The following is a 21,553-nucleotide window of genomic DNA, read 5'->3' as shown; positions in this document are numbered from 1 at the left end:
AGCACGAACGCTGGTCCAACTGAGGCGCCAGGTGGAAATGGCATGGCAAGCCGTTCCACAGGACTACATCCAGCATCTCTACGATCGTCTCCATGGGAGAATAGCAGCCTGCATTGCTGCGAAAGGTGGATATACACTGTACTAGTGCCGACATTGTGCATGCTCTGTTGCCTGTGTCTATGTGCCTGTGGTTCTGTCAGTGTGATCATGTGATGTATCTGACCCCAGGAATGTGTCAATAAAGTTTCCCCTTCCTGGGACAATGAATTCACGGTGTTCTTATTTCAATTTCCAGGAGTGTATGTGTTACCCAACAGTTTTTATCCTCTTCAGTTCTTTTTAGTAACACGGAGGTTATTTCCTGATGTCTTAACACATGTCCTATCATTATGTTTCTTCATCTTCTCAGTGTTTCCCTCAAGTTCGTATCTTGTCCGATCCTTCGGTTATCCTCCTCATTTCTTATCATACTAGTCCACCCAGTTTTCAACATGCTTCTGTAGTACCAGACCTGAAATGCTTCGATACTCTACTATTCTGGTTTTTCAACCGTTCTTCATTAAGGACCACAAAATGTAGTACTCCAAACGCATATTCTCAGAAATTTCCTTCTCAGATGAAGATCTATGTTTGCTAGCAGTAGACTTCTCTTGTCCAGGAGCGCCTCTTTGTCAGAGCTAGTCTGCTTCGTAAATCCTCCGATCTTTGCCCGTCATGGCTAACCTTGCTTCCAAGGTAGCAGAGTTCTTTAATTCGTCAACTTCGTGATCACCAGTATTGTTATTAAGTTTCTTCGTGTTCTCATTTCTGCTGCATCTCATTAAATTTATTTTCTCCGGTTTACTCTTATTCCATATTCTATACTCATTAGACCGTTCTTTCCATTCGGAAGAACTGTAATTCTTCTTCGCATACAACGGGGACAGCAACGTCATGAGTGAATCTTATCATTAATATCCTATTATCCTGAATTTTAATTCCTTGGTAATATTCACTATTCGAAACAGTGTATATTAGAGGAACTTTTATTCTAAATACATAAACAATGGAATAAAGATATGAAACATAACATCTATCGCAAACTTGTCAGACACTTAATGAAGACTGTTACATGAACTAGTGTTACATAATAGTTTTATATGTCAGTTTGGGATGAGAGTTTAATGTCGAGATTTATTGCCGAGTCATAGAGGTAGTGCATGCATGTGTGTGTGTGTGCGTGTGTGTGTGTGTGTGTGTGTGTGAGAGAGAGAGAGAGAGAGAGAGAGAGCACGTCGCTAATAAATAATTGTGACCGAAGTGCATAATTTTGCGGGCTACAGCAACCTTAACTGATGTATCTCCCACGGGAATTATCACCCAATCGATAAATCGAAATTTCTTAGGCGACACTAGTACTGCTGATATAGAACAGCACAGTAGCTGCTTATAATATTTACAAACGTGTCTCATATTGTGAAGAACGAGTGACATTTATTGATCAGAAATGAAATGCCTGCTTTGATTCTCCGGTAACATATTGGTGCTCCTTCCGGAGATGGTTATTTTTCCTATCAATATGATGCATTCTACTTCAATTAATCTACAGCATTAACAAAAGTTACACTCTTTCGTATGATCAGTTTTATTTTGGGGTAGAGCTATGCTGTCTACTAGACAGTAGGAGTTATTGTAGATCATTGCGTGTAGCCTATAGGTTTAAGTAGGAGATAATCTTAACTTGTTCAAATAACTTCTGGGAATGCAGTCGAGTATTTTTGTCGACAAGCGCCATTATTTCCACAGGGGTACACCCTGCCATTTTTAAGGTATAACTGTAGCAAGTAAACACTGTACAAGGGAATTTAAGACATCGGTTTTCGGAGAAACTCCGGGATGATAACACTAACAAACGCTGTAAACACTACCGCCATCACAAACCGAAGATGAGCGACGTCAGAAGTTATCAGTAGTGAAATTAATAATCATCGGATGAGGTAGCAAGAATTTTAACAGAATCCACCATATCTATTTATAAGGTTACTTACTAATTTAATTTCAACAACTTCCTTAGTAACACTATCTCCATAGCTGGAAGTACATGCTAGATTCTCCGTGTTGTTGTATTTTATAGGATGGTCGGTGCTAAGATAATGTTCTACAGTGGCTGATATACTCGCCTGTTTGATGTTTTTGCTTAGCACACTGGTCCTTCACAGTGCTGATAGCCAGACCAGTATAGGACATGCCACAACTGCCTCGAATATGGAAGACGTCCTGTTTACGCACACCAAGATCATCCTTTACGGAATTTAAAAGGATCCTGATCTTCACATCACATCTTATGCTGACTCAGCATATTGCAGAGTCGATGCTGATCACACAAAAAGTGTTGAGAGAAAAACTAACAGCCTCCTGAAGAAACAACGTTCCTTGCCTCAGTAGACTATTAAAAGTCTTAATTCTTTCTGCGTTGTTTCTCTGGTTTGTGTGGCATCCATAAGGTCTATAAAGAAGGGGCCGCTCTTCGTTCGATTGTAATATAGGTGTTCCGACATATCGCGTAGCAAAACACCTTGCTACTCTGTTGAGTCGTATGGTAGGTCGGTGTGACCACCACATTAAGAATTCGGCTGATTACTCACAGCGATTAGTGGGATCATGTTTGAATTACTCTAATATTCATGTAAGTTTTGACGTAGTCTCTCTGTTCACTCGTGCTCCTCTGTCTGATTCGTTACAGTTCATTGAGATCAGGTTTGGTGCTGAATTAACGGACAAATTTCGACATGTTTTGATTCTACTTACTTATAATTCAATAACCAGTACTTGGCTCTGAGCGCTATGGGACTTAACAGCTGAGGTCATCAGTCCCCCAGAACTGAGAACTACTTAAACCTAACCAAGCTAAGGACATCACACACATCCTTGCCCGAAGCAGGATTCGAACCTGCGACCGTAACAGTCGCGCGGTTCCGAACCGAAGCGCTTAGAACCGCTCGGCCACCGCGGCCGTCCAACAACCAGTACTACGAGCAGACAAATGGAAATGGGATTTGAAGTCCGTTTGACACCTGTTATCACCAACTCTGAGGGACTGCCTTGGATTCGGCGGCTTCGAATCATGGGTGTTATTTATTTCCTTTTTTTCAGATATGTAGACGATACTTTTCTTGTTTGGCCTCATGGCAGTGAGAATTTGAACGACATTTTAGAACACCTGAATTCAACCCACCCGAATGTTTGTTCGACGGTTGTGGCGCAATAGGATGACTGTTATGCCTTCCTTGAAGTGTTACGTGTTGGTAAGGAGAAAGGTTGATCGTCCGTTGGGACATGCCTCTTATAGCAAGCCACTCACAGAGACTTGTAACAGCAGACTGATAGTTACCATCATTCGGCTCAACGCGTTTCGTACTTAGGTTGACAGGGCTCATGTCATCTCGGACGCTGAGAGTTTGTCAGCTGAGTTAGCCCATCTCGGAGTCATCTTTCAACACAATGGGTACAGCGCAAGACTGATCAGACGTAGCTTGCGCTATCGACCACTTTGCACCATGTGAATGGTGACAGTACCAAAGTAACACCGAAGTCTACAGCCGTTTTTCCGTTAGGAGGAAGCTTTCCGAACAGGATTGGTCGTATTTTGCAAAATTATGATGTGAAATGTGCTTTTCGACCACCATCTAAGATCAAGTTCAGTAAAGGATCAGGTTCCATAAACGACTATCTTCGTTTGCGTAAGGGTGGTTTCTACAGTATTCGTTGCAGTTCTGACGTGTCATATATCAGGGCTGTGGAGGACCGGTATACTGAGCATAAGCGTCATATACTCTTACAACAGCTGAGCAAATCCGCCACTGCAGAACATTTTCTTGGTACCGTTCGTCCTATGGAAAAAAATGAACACGGATATTCTGACATGCTCTTCTTGTTATTGGGGTAGTGTTATTAAGGAAATTGTTGAAATTAAATACGCAAGTAACTAATAAACAGAGACGGTGGTTTTTGTTGGAATTCTACATGGAAACCTGCTCTCTCCCTCGTCAGGAAACAGGGGAGAGAGTTAATGTTACCTCATCCATTGATTATTAATTTCACCATCGATAACTTCTGATATCGGTCATCTTTGGTTTACAATGGCGCGAGAGTTTACAGTGCATGAAGTTTCTCAGAAAACCGAGGAGTTAAATTCCCCTGCACAGCCCTTACATGCTGCGGTTATGCTTTAAAATTGTGTGGTGTGCATTTGCCGAAATAACGACGATAGTCGACGAAGCTACGCGGTGGCATTCCCGTTAGTTAGTTAAATGTAGCATACGCCGGGAGAAACTCGGGTATCACAAATTCCAACTTGTCTCGACGTTACGTACTAGCACCTGCTACCTTAACAATACAGAAAACAATAGCCTGGTAAAGCCGGAACTTATTTCAAGTCTCCTTTAATAACACCAGGAAGGCTACTCTATTTAACTTTCCTATAATGTAAATATATTACCACTACCAACATTCTCACATTACCCCAATGAATACTCCGGGACAGAGAGGCATGACATATAAATCATTATATGGTGCGTAACCTAACAATCATGAACTCCTTGACAGCACCTCCTCCCTCAGATAACGATAATAAAACTGTCGTCCAACCTGAACGTCTGAGACTGCTTCATCCAAGTCATTAGAAAATTCTCTGTCGTCAGAAACTACAGCTAAAGAGACCGTTTGATTTTCAGATAACTTCTAGATGACGCACAAACATTAATTAAGATAAATATTTCAGCTTTGTAACTGAAACTTTATGCAAAACTTAACAAAACTGATCATCTGTAGCCTAAGAACAAAATTCAAAATTATAAAAGAATTATGTGAATATATTTTGCTACAATACAAAGAAATGTTTGTTAATACACCGAAAAACTTCAATAATCTTCCAATATTGAGGAATTTTGGCACTCTATTGAAAGGAAAAATGCAAAAACTGAAGATTTTTCTAAGTGACTGAGAAAGGTATTGTAGCGGTTACTGACTAACACATGTTACGTTAACTAAAGCAGATAATGGTATCAGAGGACAATAGTTTGTATGGCTCCACATCATCAACGATTCACTTCAAAAGAAACAGACTTACATGAATGAACTTTATATTGCTCATTACACGTGAAAATTTAATGGATGAATGATTACTACTAGATGAATAACGTCATATGTTGGTTCCATTATAGTGACATAATTTATCTTGATATATAAGATGAACAAGGCTTCTAGAACTTTCAAACTACTCACTTAGGTGGTTGGTGGGCGTGGCGCGACGGTCATAGGCACTCGTAAGAAGTCCATCCAGGATCTGAAGTTGGTCCATTTTTGCGCACAATCTAACAACAAAATGAGTGGGGCACTAAATATTATGGCTGCAAAGTTGTGACTAACAAATGATAAACAAATTTACATCATGAACACACTTTTGATAAACACTTATTTTCGAGTGCATGACTATGGAAGAGCACGAAAAAGGCTTATTTCATTTGTGTTTTTCATTGGAAGCAAAATTTTGTACATTTTTCATTGACGGTTTATTAAGACATTGTACTTCGAAGTTTGTAAATTAAAAGGATATCATGTGCATAAAACGCAGTCTCCATACCTATATGCCGATTAATTTCAATAATCATTTATCGTACCTCGTTTAAGTACATTTATTAGTTCCCAAAATGGTCTTGGATGCACCATTAAATACCAATAAATTCCATATGTATTGATTTGGCGAGCGACAACGTTGTACATGCATTCCCATTAGTTAATTATCGAAGCTGCTTGAAATGACAATGTATCATATACAGTTTGGATTCTCGTACAACTGTACATTATTACCATCAATAAACTTGGCTAAATGAGTTTTATATGTCTAATTTTAGCAGCACTCTTCTCTATGTAGAAAAGGCATGTTCTGACTGACAGACTGACCTGACTAACTCACTCATCTTCGTCCACCCGAAACATCTAAGAACGGAAACTTGAAATTTGGTACAGGTGAGGATCTTGCACATTGGACGTCTTTTAAGAAGGGATTTTTCGAAATCCCAACCGTAAGGGGGTGAAAAATGGATGAAGGGATTTCTTGAAAAATGTCACTTTTTAGGCAATTTTCAAGTTACACCCACAAAAATTAATATTTGGTTTCTCGGTCTCAAATAAAGAAATAAGTGTTCATCATTTTTAGAAATTTAACCCCATGGGGATGAAATAAAAGGTGAGGGTAGTGTAGAGTGCGAAAGCTTTTTTTGAATAGAAATCACTATTAGAAAACAACAGAAGTATTTTTAAGGCTACGTCTATGAACATTGGTATCTGAGTTCTCAGTAGCAAATAAAAACAAACGTGTCCCAGTGTTTCTGGAAACTGAACCCCTAAGCGGGTGAAATTGCTGATGATTTTCTTTAAGAAAATATTTTAATATGAAAGCTTTTTTAAAGCTTAATCTATGAACATCTATATTTAGTTTCCCAGTTAGAAATAATTAAACAGGTGTTTCACTGTTTTCGGAAATTCGACCCGAAAGAGGGTAGAATAATGGTGGAACATTTTCTGAAAATTTTCCATTGCGAAAGTATTTTTAAAGCTATATCATTGAAAATTCGTGTTTGCCGTCTTGGTTAGAGATAAAAAATACATGTTTCACTGTTTTAGGAAATGCAGCCTCTAATGTGGTGAAATAGGGGCAGACTCATACATTGACTCATCATCGGTCAGATAAAACCACAAAGGATAGAATCTTGAAGTTGGGAGAGGATATGGCTCTTATGCTTTAGGCATCGCTTAATTTGTCCGAAAGAGGGAATGAAAGCCTTTTTGAAAGTATGTCGCTATCAAGGGAATGTTGAAGCTAAAACTATGAAAACTGGTATTCTGTTTCTCAGTCCGCAATAAAGAAATACGTGTTTTATGATTTTAGGGAATTGGACCACTAAGGAGGTAAAACAGTGGGTGAAAGTTTTCTTGAAAATAAATAATTACTAATGAACTACTAAAGGATTTTTAAGGCTACAACTGTGGCAACTGGTAATTGACTTCCCGGTTAGAAATAAAAAAACAAAAAAATTTTCAGTTGTGTGTTAACGAGCATTTCACTCTCATTGAAGTATATGGCCGAAAGAGTCAGCCTTCAGGAATTGTGAAACGAACCCTGTCGTCCAGGATCGCGTACCACAAAGGGCGCTGACGCACCACATGATGGGGAAACTCACAGGAGTCCATTGTCTATTGAGGCCTAAGTGCTATAGTGTGCGGGTGAGACAAACGAGAACTTACGTCATGGGGAAACCTAGTAGAAGCCGTTTCTAACCCAGGAGACGTAGCAGTGATATATGGCGGACCTAAGATAGGCCCTAAAGGGAAACATTTATGAAAACATTTTAATTCTGTTGTAGTGCAAGGAAAGAAGCCTCAGTAATTTTAATCTGCCATCCTCCATAAAATTTCATGGTGATTCCAATAAAAGTCGAAAACTGATCATATCCATAATAGTTTAAGATTTACTGTTAAAGTGAAATTAACAAGTTTTGTAACAAAGTCCTAAATTCTAAAATCTGAACGCTTTCGTCGATTTTAAAGACTGACATTTCATGTAGAAGCGTATTATTGAAATGACAGATTTTGTAAATATCAGCTCTGTAACTTTATTTTGTTTAAAAGATATAGTAAATTTAAGTTATGAGTATTTTCAGTTAAGCATCAGTTTCTCTATTTCCTCTACACGAAACACATTGAACTGTAACAGCGTGACACCTTAGTGAATCATTAGATAATATAATATTTGTTGGAAAGTTTAGTGCATAGTAGTTACTTTTGCTCTTTATTTACTTATCAGAAAGCACATTGGTCCAAGGCTACTGGCCGTGACATTCAAAGTTAAGAAGGAAACTGTATTGGCTTATGACTACGAAGTCATTCGCGACGGAGTCCTTGCATAAAAAGTTCTCGGTTTACTTGCCGCGTCAAATTTGGATAAAATCCCAAGCTTTCGATGACTACCTCCGCCATCTTCGTCAGGGGTAAAACTGACTGTCGTGGACCGGTGAGGCTTCCGCTTTTATAAGCAGTGGACGGCTTCTCATTGGCTGGATGACGTCACGGTGAAACCGATGCGTACTGATGTGGCGGCCTCTATATCCATAGATTTTGTTTGCGCGCTTTATCCAGCGTTGCTTGCAGCGCCATCCATCGCAACAGGCGGAGAACTGCGAGGAATGTAAGAAGTCTCCCTCTGCGCTCTTTCTATATCAATTGCGCGCTTCCATGCATTGCTGAGTGCATAACCGGAATCTCTGTTGAAATTATTTTCACAGAGTCTAATTGCAACTGCTTCCCTGATGACAGAGTCCCAATAGTTTGAAGCGTGAGCAAGTAGTCTTGTTTCATCGAATAAAATCTTATGTTTATTTAACAAACTGTGCTCAGCCACAGCTGATTTTTCTAGATACCTGTATTTCAGGTGACGCTGATGTTCCACACTGAGATCGGCGACAGTTCTTATAGACTGGCCCACATAACTTTTGCCACACTCGCAAGGAATGTTGTAAATTCCCGGTACTCTCAGGCCAAGATTATCTTTCACGGGTCGCAGCATTTCCTTAATCTTCCTGGGTGGCCGGAAGACTGGTCTGATTCCTTGCCGGTTCAGGACTCTGCCGATCTTGCTGGTCGTTGCACCGCAGAATGGTAGCCGCGCGATGTGTTGGTCCTCTTGATCTGTTCGAACAGCGTCCTTTCTTGGTTTCTTCGACAGAGTAGATCTGATATCACGATCAGAATAACCATTTTTTATAAATACCGTCGTCAGATGGTTAATCTCGGAGCCGAGATGATCCTTGTCCGAAATAGTCCTTGCTCTGTGTACCAAGGTGTTCAACATAGCTCTCTTCTGAGCTGGGTGGTGAAAACTACGCGCGTTTAGATATAAATCTGTATGCGTCGGTTTTCTGTGCACAGAATGTCCGAGACGTCCATCTGATTTTCGCTCCACCAGTACATCTAAGAAGGGTAACTTTCCATCCTTCTCCACCTCCACTGTAAATCTTATGTTCTGATGTATACCATTCAAATGTTCAACAAACTGCTGCAGTGCCTCGTTGCCATGTGGCCAGATTAAAAATGTATCGTTAACATACCTGAATAAGCAGGATGGACGTAAGGGAGCACTGTTCAACGCTCGTTCTTCGAAATCCTCCATGAAGAAGTTAGCTATGGCTGGTGACAGTGGCGAACCCATGGCTGTTCCGTCAATCATTTCATAATATTTTCCACCATACAAAAAATAGGTGGTCGTCAAAGTGTGTCGAAATAACTTCAGTATTTCAGGAGAGAAATGAGCAGCCAACATTTTTAACGTATCTTCCACTGGAACCTTTGTAAACAAAGAGACCACATCTAGGCTGATCATGATGTCATTCGGACCTATCCTCATCTGCTTTATAATGTCAACAAACATTTTTGAGTTAGTAATATGATGGCTACAGTGGCCGACTATAGGTGCTAATAATTTGGTTAAGTATTTTGCCAACCGATATGTAGGAGAGCCAATAGCACTAACAATAGGTCTCAACGGTACCCCATCCTTATGGACTTTGGGTAGACCATATAACCTGGGTGGCCTTGGTGCTCTTGGTCGTAGATTCTTAACTAGTTCTTCTGGGAGGCCAGAGTTCTTCAGTAGCTCCCCTGTCTTCCTACTAAGAGCTGCTGTAGGATCCCGTTTAAGAATACGGTACGTGGCATCTTCCAATAATGTGGCCACTTTCTTATGATAATCGGTAGCATTGAGGATAACTGTGGCATTCCCTTTGTCGGCTGATAGTACAACTAACTCTTCATCCTTCCCCAACGATTTCAATGCCAGTTTCTCCACTCTGCTCACATTGGGTTTAGGAGGCTTGGCTGTTGCTAAAATCCGACTAGTTGCAAGCCTTACCTCATCTGCTGCCTCTTCAGGAAGGTGCCGAACCGCTTGTTCTACTCCACTGATAATCTCGGCCACTGGTAGCTTTTGTGGAGCTGGAGAAAAGTTCAGTCCCTTACTGAGCACCGAGATGGTGGCGTCGTCAATTTCCTTGTCGGAGAAGTTGATAACAGTGCGATGTGCGTCGCTGGACCCAGAAGTTCCTTTTCCCCGGTTTAGGCGCACAAATTTATCAGCCTGTTTTGCTGTGGTCTTGCTTAAATTGGCTCGCTGATGTGCAGCCAAGGTCGTGTCTACCCATTCCTAGTCCCAAGGTGACAAAACTGTAGACAAAAACAGATGGCAACTATATAAAGAGCGATCGTTGGCATCCAGTTCATACCTCGTATGATGTATTCTCTCCCTGACGATCGCATAACTTGTCTTCCGCAAAATTCTATTCACTGCAGCAGTTCGGATGTGATGTTTGACAACTGCGAAATTTGGTACAACCTCCTTGTCACGACAACGTTGTAGAAAAGCCAGATTACTCAGCAGCTGTGACTGTTTCCTCTACGGGGAGGATGTAGCGCGCAGCGTTCGTCGGCTGGAGAAGCTGCGCTTGAAACAGTCACAGCTGCTGAGTAATCTGGCTTTTCTACAACGTTGTCGTGACAAGGAGGTTGTACCAAATTTCGCAGTTGTCAAACATCACATCCGAACTGCTGCAGTGAATAGAATTTTGCGGAAGACAAGTTATGCGATCGTCAGGGAGAGAATACATCATACGAGGTATGAACTGGATGCCAACGCTCGCTCTTTATATAGTTGCCATCTGTTTTTGTCTACAGTTTTGTCACCTTGGGACTGGGAATGGGTAGACACGACCTTGGCTGCACATCAGCGAGCCAATTTAAGCAAGACCACAGCAAAACAGGCTGATAAATTTGTGCGCCTAAACCGGGGAAAAGGAACTTCTGGGTCCAGCGACGCACATCGCACTGTTATCAACTTCTCCGACAAGGAAATTGACGACGCCACCATCTCGGTGCTCAGTAAGGGACTGAACTTTTCTCCAGCTCCACAAAAGCTACCAGTGGCAGAGATTATCAGTGGAGTAGAACAAGCGGTTCGGCACCTTCCTGAAGAGGCAGCAGATGAGGTAAGGCTTGCAACTAGTCGGATTTTAGCAACAGCCAAGCCTCCTAAACCCAATGTGAGCAGAGTGGAGAAACTGGCATTGAAATCGTTGGGGAAGGATGAAGAGTTAGTTGTACTATCAGCCGACAAAGGGAATGCCACAGTTATCCTCAATGCTACCGATTATCATAAGAAAGTGGCCACATTATTGGAAGATGCCACGTACCGTATTCTTAAACGGGATCCTACAGCAGCACTTACTAGGAAGACAGGGGAGCTACTGAAGAACTCTGGCCTCCTAGAAGAACTAGTTAAGAATCTACGACCAAGAGCACCAAGGCCACCCAGGTTATATGGTCTACCCAAAGTCCATAAGGATGGGGTTCCGTTGAGACCTATTGTTAGTGCTATTGGCTCTCCTACATGTCGGTTGGCAAAATACTTAACCAAATTATTAGCACCTATAGTCGGCCACTGTAGCCATCATATTACTAACTCAAAAATGTTTGTTGACATTATAAAGCAGATGAGGATAGGTCCGAATGACATCATGATCAGCCTAGATGTGGTCTCTTTGTTTACAAAGGTTCCAGTGGAAGATACGTTAAAAATGTTGGCTGCTCATTTCTCTCCTGAAATACTGAAGTTATTTCGACACACTTTGACGACCACCTATTTTTTGTATGGTGGAAAATATTATGAAATGATTGACGGAACAGCCATGGGTTCGCCACTGTCACCAGCCATAGCTAACTTCTTCATGGAGGATTTCGAAGAACGAGCGTTGAACAGTGCTCCCTTACGTCCATCCTGCTTATTCAGGTATGTTGACGATACATTTTTAATCTGGCCACATGGCAACGAGGCACTGCAGCAGTTTGTTGAACATTTGAATGGTATACATTAGAACATAAGATTTACAGTGGAGGTGGAGAAGGATGGAAAGTTACCCTTCTTAGATGTACTGGTGGAGCGAAAATCAGATGGACGTCTCGGACATTCTGTGCACAGAAAACCGACGCATACAGATTTATATCTAAACGCGCGTAGTTTTCACCACCCAGCTCAGAAGAGAGCTATGTTGAACACCTTGGTACACAGAGCAAGGACTATTTCGGACAAGGATCATCTCGGCTCCGAGATTAACCATCTGACGACGGTATTTATAAAAAATGGTTATTCTGATCGTGATATCAGATCTACTCTGTCGAAGAAACCAAGAAAGGACGCTGTTCGAACAGATCAAGAGGACCAACACATCGCGCGGCTACCATTCTGCGGTGCAACGACCAGCAAGATCGGCAGAGTCCTGAACCGGCAAGGAATCAGACCAGTCTTCCGGCCACCCAGGAAGATTAAGGAAATGCTGCGACCCGTGAAAGATAATCTTGGCCTGAGAGTACCGGGAATTTACAACATTCCTTGCGAGTGTGGCAAAAGTTATGTGGGCCAGTCTATAAGAACTGCCGCCGATCGCAGTGTGGAACATCAGCGTCACCTGAAATACAGGTATCTAGAAAAATCAGCGGTGGCTGAGCACAGTTTGTTAAATAAACATAAGATTTTATTCGATGAAACAAGACTACTTGCTCACGCTTCAAACTATTGGGACTCTGTCAGCAGGGAAGCAGTTGAAATTAGACTCTGTGAAAATAATTTCAACAGAGATTCCGGTTATGCACTCAGCAATGCATGGAAGCGCGCAATTGATATAGAAAGAGCGCAGAGGGAGACTTCTTACATTCCTCGCAGTTCTCCGCCTGTTGCGATGGATGGCGCTGTAAGCAACGCTGGATAAAGCGCGCAAACAAAATCTATGGATATAGAGGCCGCCACATCAGTACGCATCGGTTTCACCGTGACGTCATCCAGCCAATGAGAAGCCGTCCACTGCTTATAAAAGCGGAAGCCTCACCGGTCCACGACAGTCAGTTTTACCCCTGACGAAGATGGCGGAGGTAGTCATCGAAAGCTTGGGATTTTATCCAAATTTGACGCGACAAGTAAACCGAGAACTTTTTATGTATTGGCTTATGTAAAAGAATTTAACGTTTATTATGTAATGCATATTATTGTCACTTTATTTAGAACATGAAAGTGGCCAAGCTTTGATTATTTAAATATGTTAAAATTTAAAATAATGTAGAATAAGCTGTAGCCGATCAGATGGACGGCTTCAGAAAAGGGAACTGCCCTAGTCAGTTGAGCGAGGATATTCGGTGCGCGGGAAACCGGCCGGGGACGGGCAGAGGGAGTTCGGCTGTAGACACCGAACGGTACAGCTCGGATTGAGGCACGAAAGTGGACAGTCGTTCTGTAGTCACCTAGGAAGCGAAATGACTTAGAAAATTTCGCGTTGTGTGGTATCGCGGTATTTAGTCTCCGAGCTGTGAGCAGCCGCGCGCCTGGTCTGAACTCTCTTTGCTTAGGTAACTTGTACTTCGCGATGAGATTGTGAATGATCGAACTGTGTCAAATGGATATGCCCTCGAGTTTAACAGTAACTCTAAGTACGACTACTTTCGCAAACTTGCCATCAGCCAAACAATTTTACCAAAGGGTCAAAAGTGTCTAATTTAGAACGTGTAATGCGACACTTGCGGTTCAACCCCTAGACGAGTTTGAGCCAAGACGTTGCAACGAAGAGGAACCGCATGTGAGCCCGATCATCTTTGGGATTTAAACCCCCCACAGTGCTTCTGGAAATTCAACCCTTAAGTGAGTGCAACAGGGGATGGAAATTTGTAAGAAAATATTTCGTTACATTAAAAAATTTTAAAGCTAAATTTATACAAATTGGTAATTCACCTCTCAGTTAAGTACAAGAAAATATTTGTTACTGGATTAGAGTTGCTATGGACATATCTCGAATAGAACGCAAAAGACATTATTAACAAAAAATTTGGACTCCAGCTACCAGAATCGCTTTTTCTCAAAAGTACGTTCGGAAAAGATTGTACTTAAATGGCCATAATTAGATTGAAAAGATTAGAAGGTTTTGCAGTTCGTGAAAAACATAAAAATTGCATTAAATAAAATGAAAAAAAAATCTCTGCAACCCATACAGTCTATGCGAGCAAAGCAGCGGGGGCTAAGACAATTATAAAGGAAAGTGTGATTAATAAATCCACAACTGAAAAGTGTGCTATTCAGTTTGTAAGCCAGAGATGTTTCGAAATTTGTTTCGTCCCTTAACTTCACAGCTAAAGTCAGAATAAATTTGTAAAATTTTTACTTGAAGTTAAAGAGTCGATATAGACTAGCCGAATGTTCAGCTGCTTAATATTCTTTCTACCATTTAAACGAGGATGGAAAAATGAAGTAACTGTCACCAATATTATGGGTATTACATTGTATGTTTATTTTTTTAATTGACCGTAAATATCTCAGGGCTATTACACTATGAGAATAACATATTTGTATAAATGGAGATGGCACGGGGACCTACTATGGGCTTTAGCTCCACATTGTCGAAATGACATTTGAGCGTCGCGTCGCGAGGAAGGAAAGGGAAAGGGAAGAACACTAGTTGACCGCTTGTGATAGGTGCGCAAGTGCTATCTGATCATACGTTTACTCTGAGGTGTGTGTTAAAGTTGTGTCTACGATGCTAATATTTGGTGCAGCTATTTCATCTGGAAGGAAAAGTCATCTCTTAAAACTATGAGGCATGGGATGCAGTATTACCCTCCCTTTAAGTTGAATGATATGTTGGTCTGTGCAATTGCATACATAATAGCGGCGTTGGTTCATTCTAATCTTTTCCAACAGTACTGATACATGAAAAACCAACCAGCTGCAACATAATTACATCTACAGCAATACGACTTTTCAAGCACACAAGGCAAGAACATTTATGCAATTGTAGGTAAATTGGAATTGTGGAGATTTACAGTCGTTAATTTTTATTCAAATGGTGTGGTCGTTTTCCAGAATGGATGCGCTTTAGGTTTCACAATATTTTTCCAAGATTCATTTCGCATCCACTTTGTGGTCATAAAAATTTGAAAACGATTTGTAAGAGTTTACAGAGCGATATTTGTTGTCACGATGATTATCAGTCACAGCTTTAAATGCTTAATCATAAAGCATTTGTTTTAATAGCTGTCTTCATTTTAATGGCAAACAACAGCGGTGATATACTTTGTTGGTGGGTCTATGAGTGAGTTAATTTGCAAAGTAGAATCAGTAACCACTAAATAACGGAAAATTTTGCGACATAATTTATTGACTAGTATTGATTCATCGTGCCTGTAGTTGAAAGTCCTTCAGCCTTAACGGATATTACTCAAATCAAAATAAATTCAGCTTTCCTTCAGAAAATATCAACATCACTCGCACCCTCGTGGCTGAAGATCGAATCTTTGTAAGAATGTAATCCGATTTCAGAGGGACAATCATGACTTAAGGGGACCTGGATGTCATGGAATGTGCTTTTTTACTAGTACTCTCAAGTTCAGTGACTCAGAAATTTTAATAGATATTTGAAGGAATTATTAACCATATAATTCGTGTATTGTGCCCCATATGTGAAAGAAATTAAAAACATAGGAATACATAGTAGAGTGAATATTGATTTTTATCTTATGTTCTGAATTGGTTTAATTTTTACATTAGGAACACTGTGTTTCCACGGTATTTAAAATAAAAGTTAAAAATATAAAATTCTTTTAAATATTAACATTTTGAAACAATGAACAAATAATATATACCAGTTAGTTGTTCTGTGTATTTTTTAAAATAACTATTTTTTCTCCTATTTACTTAAGAATATATGATATGCGCCATCTTAAAATATTTGATACATAGTTGAATAATGTGGTTCATTATGTAGGCAAGAACTAGATTATTATCAAGAAAAAAATTTTATATATTTAATGTTAGATAAGTTAGTGACATTGAAGTGTGCATAAATGTTGTTTATGGGAAACAGACACTAATGATTTGAATGCCATTTTCTTCTCCATGATAAAATGTCAAAACATTCCTGCTCCATAATCTTATTCAGCCAGTGTTCTTTTCATCTTCTTCAGTATTCTTTACTTTCTTTGTTATTCTGGCCTCCTTTCTCGTGCTTTCAGCAGCTTTTTCAGCGCCAGCGGCACGTTGCATGTCCACTCGTAGCAGCCCACTTGTCATGTTGCCCGCAGTTTTATGCCTAGTCTGCTGATAGTTTTTCATCTGCTTGTTACCCCAACATTAAACCATATTTGGCGTCTATCACACCAATACGAAAAGCTGACATGCCAACATAAACAGTATTTGGCAAGCATTCCGAAATGCATCTATTGAAGATTTTTTTCGGTTTTTCTCTTTTGCCAAGTAAACATTTTTCAGGAGTTTAAAATCTGAAAATGTCTGCATTTTGGCTTCAGTTTCTTTTACCTTTTGGACACAGGACATGCTGTGGATGCTCATCAGTGGATTTTATGTGGAGCAGAGTTACCCAAATTATTCTCATCTCACTAACGTTGTTGATGTTTCTTCGAATGACTAGATCATAATAATCTATGAGTTGTACTACTCCTGATTTGGCGAGTTTGCTTTGTCCACCAACCGCTTTGCATCAGAGAGGTTTCTTCCTGTCATATCCTTGCAAAGTATCCTAGGTCTTGCCCCGTTCTCTTCTCCACACGTTCTATAAATTTCAATTTTTAATTTCACTTTCAGCATATGATGTAGTAGCCTCAACATTACTGAAGTTCTTAGTCATCATCACCAAGGTAGTGAGTGTATTGCACAACACATCCAGCAACTGACCAACTAACATCGGGACTGTTCCCGATTTCCATACCACCACTGAAACCTTCAAAATTTATACCACATTTGTGTCGATGTACCCCACTGACATAATCTTGGCAGTGTTTTGTCAGACACCCCTAGTCCATTACCTTGCCTATACATAGAGAAGTAACTGTGACAACTCCATTCGGACATGTATGGACTCTCTTCTGACAGAAATCGCCCAATCCAGCAAGAGTATCGGTAGATTCACAAACATTTACAGTTTCATTCTCTACCCTCTGCATAAATGGTTCACTGACTTCAGTTAGGGCATTATGGAAACGTTTATAACACCTTTACATTTCGAAAGGTGGCGGTGGAAGGTTTCTAATACACCTTATGGTATAAGAATGGCGTAATTTCACTTCATTCTATTTTTTGCATATTAGAGGAGATGTTATTGTACATTTCTTCATTTTATGCGCTTGCCATTCCACAACAATTTTGCTGTATATGTCTCTTCTCCTACTTATATCCTCTCTAAACTTAAGGTATTATTCTTTATTGCGATATTTACATTTAGCGAGAGATAAAAACAACTCTGAAAGCTTTCACTTATTAATTAATATATAACACTTATTTTCCCAATTTACAACATTAACATCTTGTTCATTTTCGATTAAAATGTTTCAGTTAGCGTTTGAAGCAATGCCTATAGAACTTTTTGGACTAACTTCATCTGGCTGCAGCGTAATATTTCCTTCATTTTTATCATTTCTAAAACATTTTTGTGTTGATTATCGTAAAATTTACGACTGCAATTAAGGTTCTTCCTTTTTGGCATTTTACGATGCAAAATTGTTGAAATACACAGACTTAACAACAATATGACGACAGGAACGCACTTGAAAAACACAAGTAAGCTCAAGGAATCTACTTGTAGCGGTAGAAATATCGATTGCAATAAATCCTTGCTCATATTAAAGTCGGTATGTTCTTCAAGAATATTACACAAACGAGTTTCTATGGAAATAGCGTGGCCGAATAAAATAACGAGTCACTGGCGGCAATGTTTTTTGTTCCACAGTAGTATGACAGCTAGGTGCATCTGCTTCAGTAAGGCATTTAAACAAGAAAATGATGAGGTACGATACATAAAGCATATATTTTTAGGATCGAGAAGACTCACAGATTTTTATTCAGTAAAGAATTCCAATCTTTTGGCCCTCATAAAGTGGAAGTCCCCTTAAAACCACTTACTTTCGAGTCTACAGTACAGCTGCTACACTGATTGAACCAGTCATGGAAATTACGATTGAGGTAGGCACTGATAAAACAGTGGTCTACTCTGATTATAAATGGGACTCTCCAATCATATTCGTGCTTTGTTTAGAATATCAAGTCTTTTTGGTTGCCTTAATTAAATTTAAAATCCTTTAGGACACACCAGTTAAAAGTTATTCGGAAATCTAATTGAAAATTGTTGAAAGTTAATTTCTTTAATTTAAAATGTTAAGTTTGTACAGTGGAGAATATTACACCAATACTCCTCAGAGCGAAATGAGAAGCCAAATCGAACAGAGATATTATGCGTGGCTAACGGCCGTTTTTTGTGGTGAGGCGATGAGTCGCCTGCCATTACTACCAGAAACGGAGGAGGTAGTTGCCGATTTTACCTGTATATTGCGCTCCTAACCTGTGATTTCGAGGCGCCACATTTCAATTCTGAACTGTGTACAAATAATAGTAATAAACGCAAAGACGTTTACTCTTAATACGTCGTGGATAAATTTAGATTCCGAAGTACAAAATAATTAGTGGTTTTTTTTATGTCAACAACTTCTAGAGATCCTTCAGATCGGATATATGGTCAAAAGGAACGATGGGTTCGGTTACAACCCCCTGTATCACAGACACATATCAATATAACTCTGTAAAACACAAAGAACTTTCTAAAACTAATTCATAATTTATTATTATTATTATTATTATTATTATTATTCCTAGTTGACTAGACGTTCTTGAAGATTATAACTGGTCTACAGGGTTAATCATACTACCGTCTAACAACTGGATGTGACTTGCACTACAGGAATTTTAACCCCCTGTATCACAGACACATATCAATATAACTCTGTAAAACACAAAGAACTTTCTAAAACTAATTCATAATTTATTATTATTATTATTATTATTCCTAGTTGACTAGACGTTCTTGAAGATTATAACTGGTCTACAGGGTTAATCATACTACCGTCTAACAACTGGATGTGACTTGCACTACAGGAATTTTAACCCCCTGTATCACAGACACATATCAACATAACTCTGTAAAACACAAAGAACTTTCTAAAACTAATTCATAATTTATTATTATTATTATTATTATTATTATTATTATTATTATTCCTAGTTGACTAGACGTTCTTGAAGATTATAATTGGTCTACAGGGTCAATCATACTACCGTCTAACAACTGGATGTGACTTGCACTACAGGAATTTTTTATTGAAGACTACTCATACGGAAACGCAGGAGAAAGCCAATAAACCAAAGGTACAATAATTCTATAACCATGAAAGTAATAGTTGATTACGCCATTGACGCAACAATGTTTTGTAGACATCTAGTTCGTCTGTGCTATATAATGTAAAGATCCGACTACGGATATGGTGACGGCGTATTAAATCTACCTTTGAAAATTCAGCGACAGAGAAATATGTCAAAACTGCTACCCGTGTCATAATTAAATTCAAGTTTTCTTATTAACCCGGTTTAACATCCGTAGTGGTGTGACAATGGAAGGAGAACGCCGAATATAAAATGTGACGTTGAACAGGTATACAACTTGTGGCAATGTTGCATCCCGCCACAGCTTGTTCCTTCCTTAACTATTCCACTCGAGAGTGACACAAATTAAAACTGCTTTAGTGCATGAATTTTACACCTGTCTATTACTCTGAGATGTTGTTTGCTGTATGAACATCGGTGATAACAGATCCGTATTACTACGCGTCATTAGAGAGTGTTATTGAAATTTTTCTAATTGTGTATGACAAAAAGCAATCTGCCTTTATTACAAAATTTCGATATATCTTCTAGTAGCATATTTATGACATTAAGTTTCTGACTGGATGGTCGGGCTGAACAGGAAGCAATACAGATCCTACTAATTTAGTCTTCTCCTTAAATTCATCGTGATGTCGATTCTAGACGCTGTAGCAGCGATAAAGGGTTTTTTGCTCAGTGGTATTCTGAGCATTCTCCCTTAGATATGCCGTATCTTTGATCATAATTCTCCCAAAAAACTAAATTTTGAGCTTCATTCTTCCACCATTTATTTAATTTGCTTTTCACTTTTCAAATTGTTTCATAATTTAACGTCTGATGTTTCTCTGTACGACTATTACACAACTGTTTTTAACTGTGACCTTAGAGACTAATTTTCGATACCTTGACAGTTATCAGTAAATTATTAATCTTTTTGTGTCATCAGTCACACTATATTCATTTCATTTCATTTAACATATTACGATGCATTTTGAGCATTATGTGCTCATCATCATACATTTTTTTACAATACATATGGGAGCAAAAGTTAGTAAAGCACCTGAAACTAACGATTCGATAATTTCAAACTATTTCGAAAGCTGATACAGAGGTTTCTTTTTACGAAAATGGTATGGAAGGGAAGTTTTCAGTGCAGAAATCGGGTTTTAGAAATTTTTATTTGGTACAAAAGCTTCAGATTAAGCAGTTCTTACACCACATACATGTTGCTAAAGATGTATTAGTTGTTTCTTACATTTCCCTGTCTTTCCCTCAACTATTACTGAACCGAAAATTCAGCAGTATTGGTTTACTCATTATTTTACACATGTGACCAAATAAGAACGAGTCGTTACCTTTCTTTGTCACTCCGCAAGAGAAATATACCAAGACCGTGTCGGGCACTCTATTCGAACTTAGAGCTAATTTCGAGAGAAATGTTAGTGTTTTGGATAGAAAGAAATTTGTTAGAGACTGTTTCTCTCCTCAAGGTAATCGTAAACTTTCTTCAGCTCCGTGACTAATTTTTGAAGACCTTAGGAAGCGTTGTGGGCATCGAGTTCCCGAATCATTGTGTTTATACCAACTACATCAGATCTGTTAATTGCCTGTTCCAAAATGTTTCTGTCATGTTTGGTTTCGCGAACAGCGACTGGTACTGAGCACATATATGCCAGTCGATACTCAAAACATAAAACACGAAAACAAAATTCTCGAGACAAAAAGATGCCAGTATTCCGCATTATAGTTTATTTTGTCATTGTGAAATATTCAGTGTGTGTTCATATTATACATATTTCCCGTGTGTGTAAACTTCTGTTGCGGTACATATAGCATTCGTTGAACAATCTGTGTATATGAAGCTCATTAAGCTTTCGGTATGGTAAAAATTGATTTGGGTCTTTACTTAATATCTTTCTGTAGACTGGAATTTAAAAATTCTCTTCTACTCCAGAGCGTACCCACGGTGGAGCAAGATGTGGCATTATCCTCACCCTCCACCCTAACTCGAAGCTGAAAAAAAATTTATTTAGCAAAATTCATAACAAGAATTATATGCTAACGTACAAAACTCAAAATTACCGCGCGAAGTAACGAATTGTGACCAAAGTATATCTAATAGTGTTAATACTATAAAGGCGGAATTTTACGTAGATGGCTGAGTGCTGTACGGATTCTGTTGATACTTTACAGTAATATATATTATATATCAGAATAACACAAATGGTG

General features: G+C 39.3%; 1 protein-coding gene across 1 annotated transcript in view; it reads right to left on the bottom strand.

The window, feature by feature from the left end:
• The window catches only part of LOC126251866 (glycine receptor subunit alpha-3-like), a 718,212-nt gene that overhangs the window by 371,590 nt on the left and 325,069 nt on the right, over positions 1–21,553 (bottom strand). Inside the window, exon 3 of the mRNA XM_049952553.1 lies at positions 5,263–5,351. Within this exon, the coding sequence (XP_049808510.1) occupies positions 5,263–5,351 (89 nt within the window). The remainder of the gene's footprint in view (positions 1–5,262; positions 5,352–21,553) is intronic.

Source organism: Schistocerca nitens, chromosome 4 (genome assembly GCF_023898315.1).
Source record: "Schistocerca nitens isolate TAMUIC-IGC-003100 chromosome 4, iqSchNite1.1, whole genome shotgun sequence".
Taxonomy (NCBI): Eukaryota; Metazoa; Arthropoda; class Insecta; order Orthoptera; family Acrididae; genus Schistocerca; species Schistocerca nitens.
This window is presented reverse-complemented; position numbering and strand designations above follow the sequence as displayed.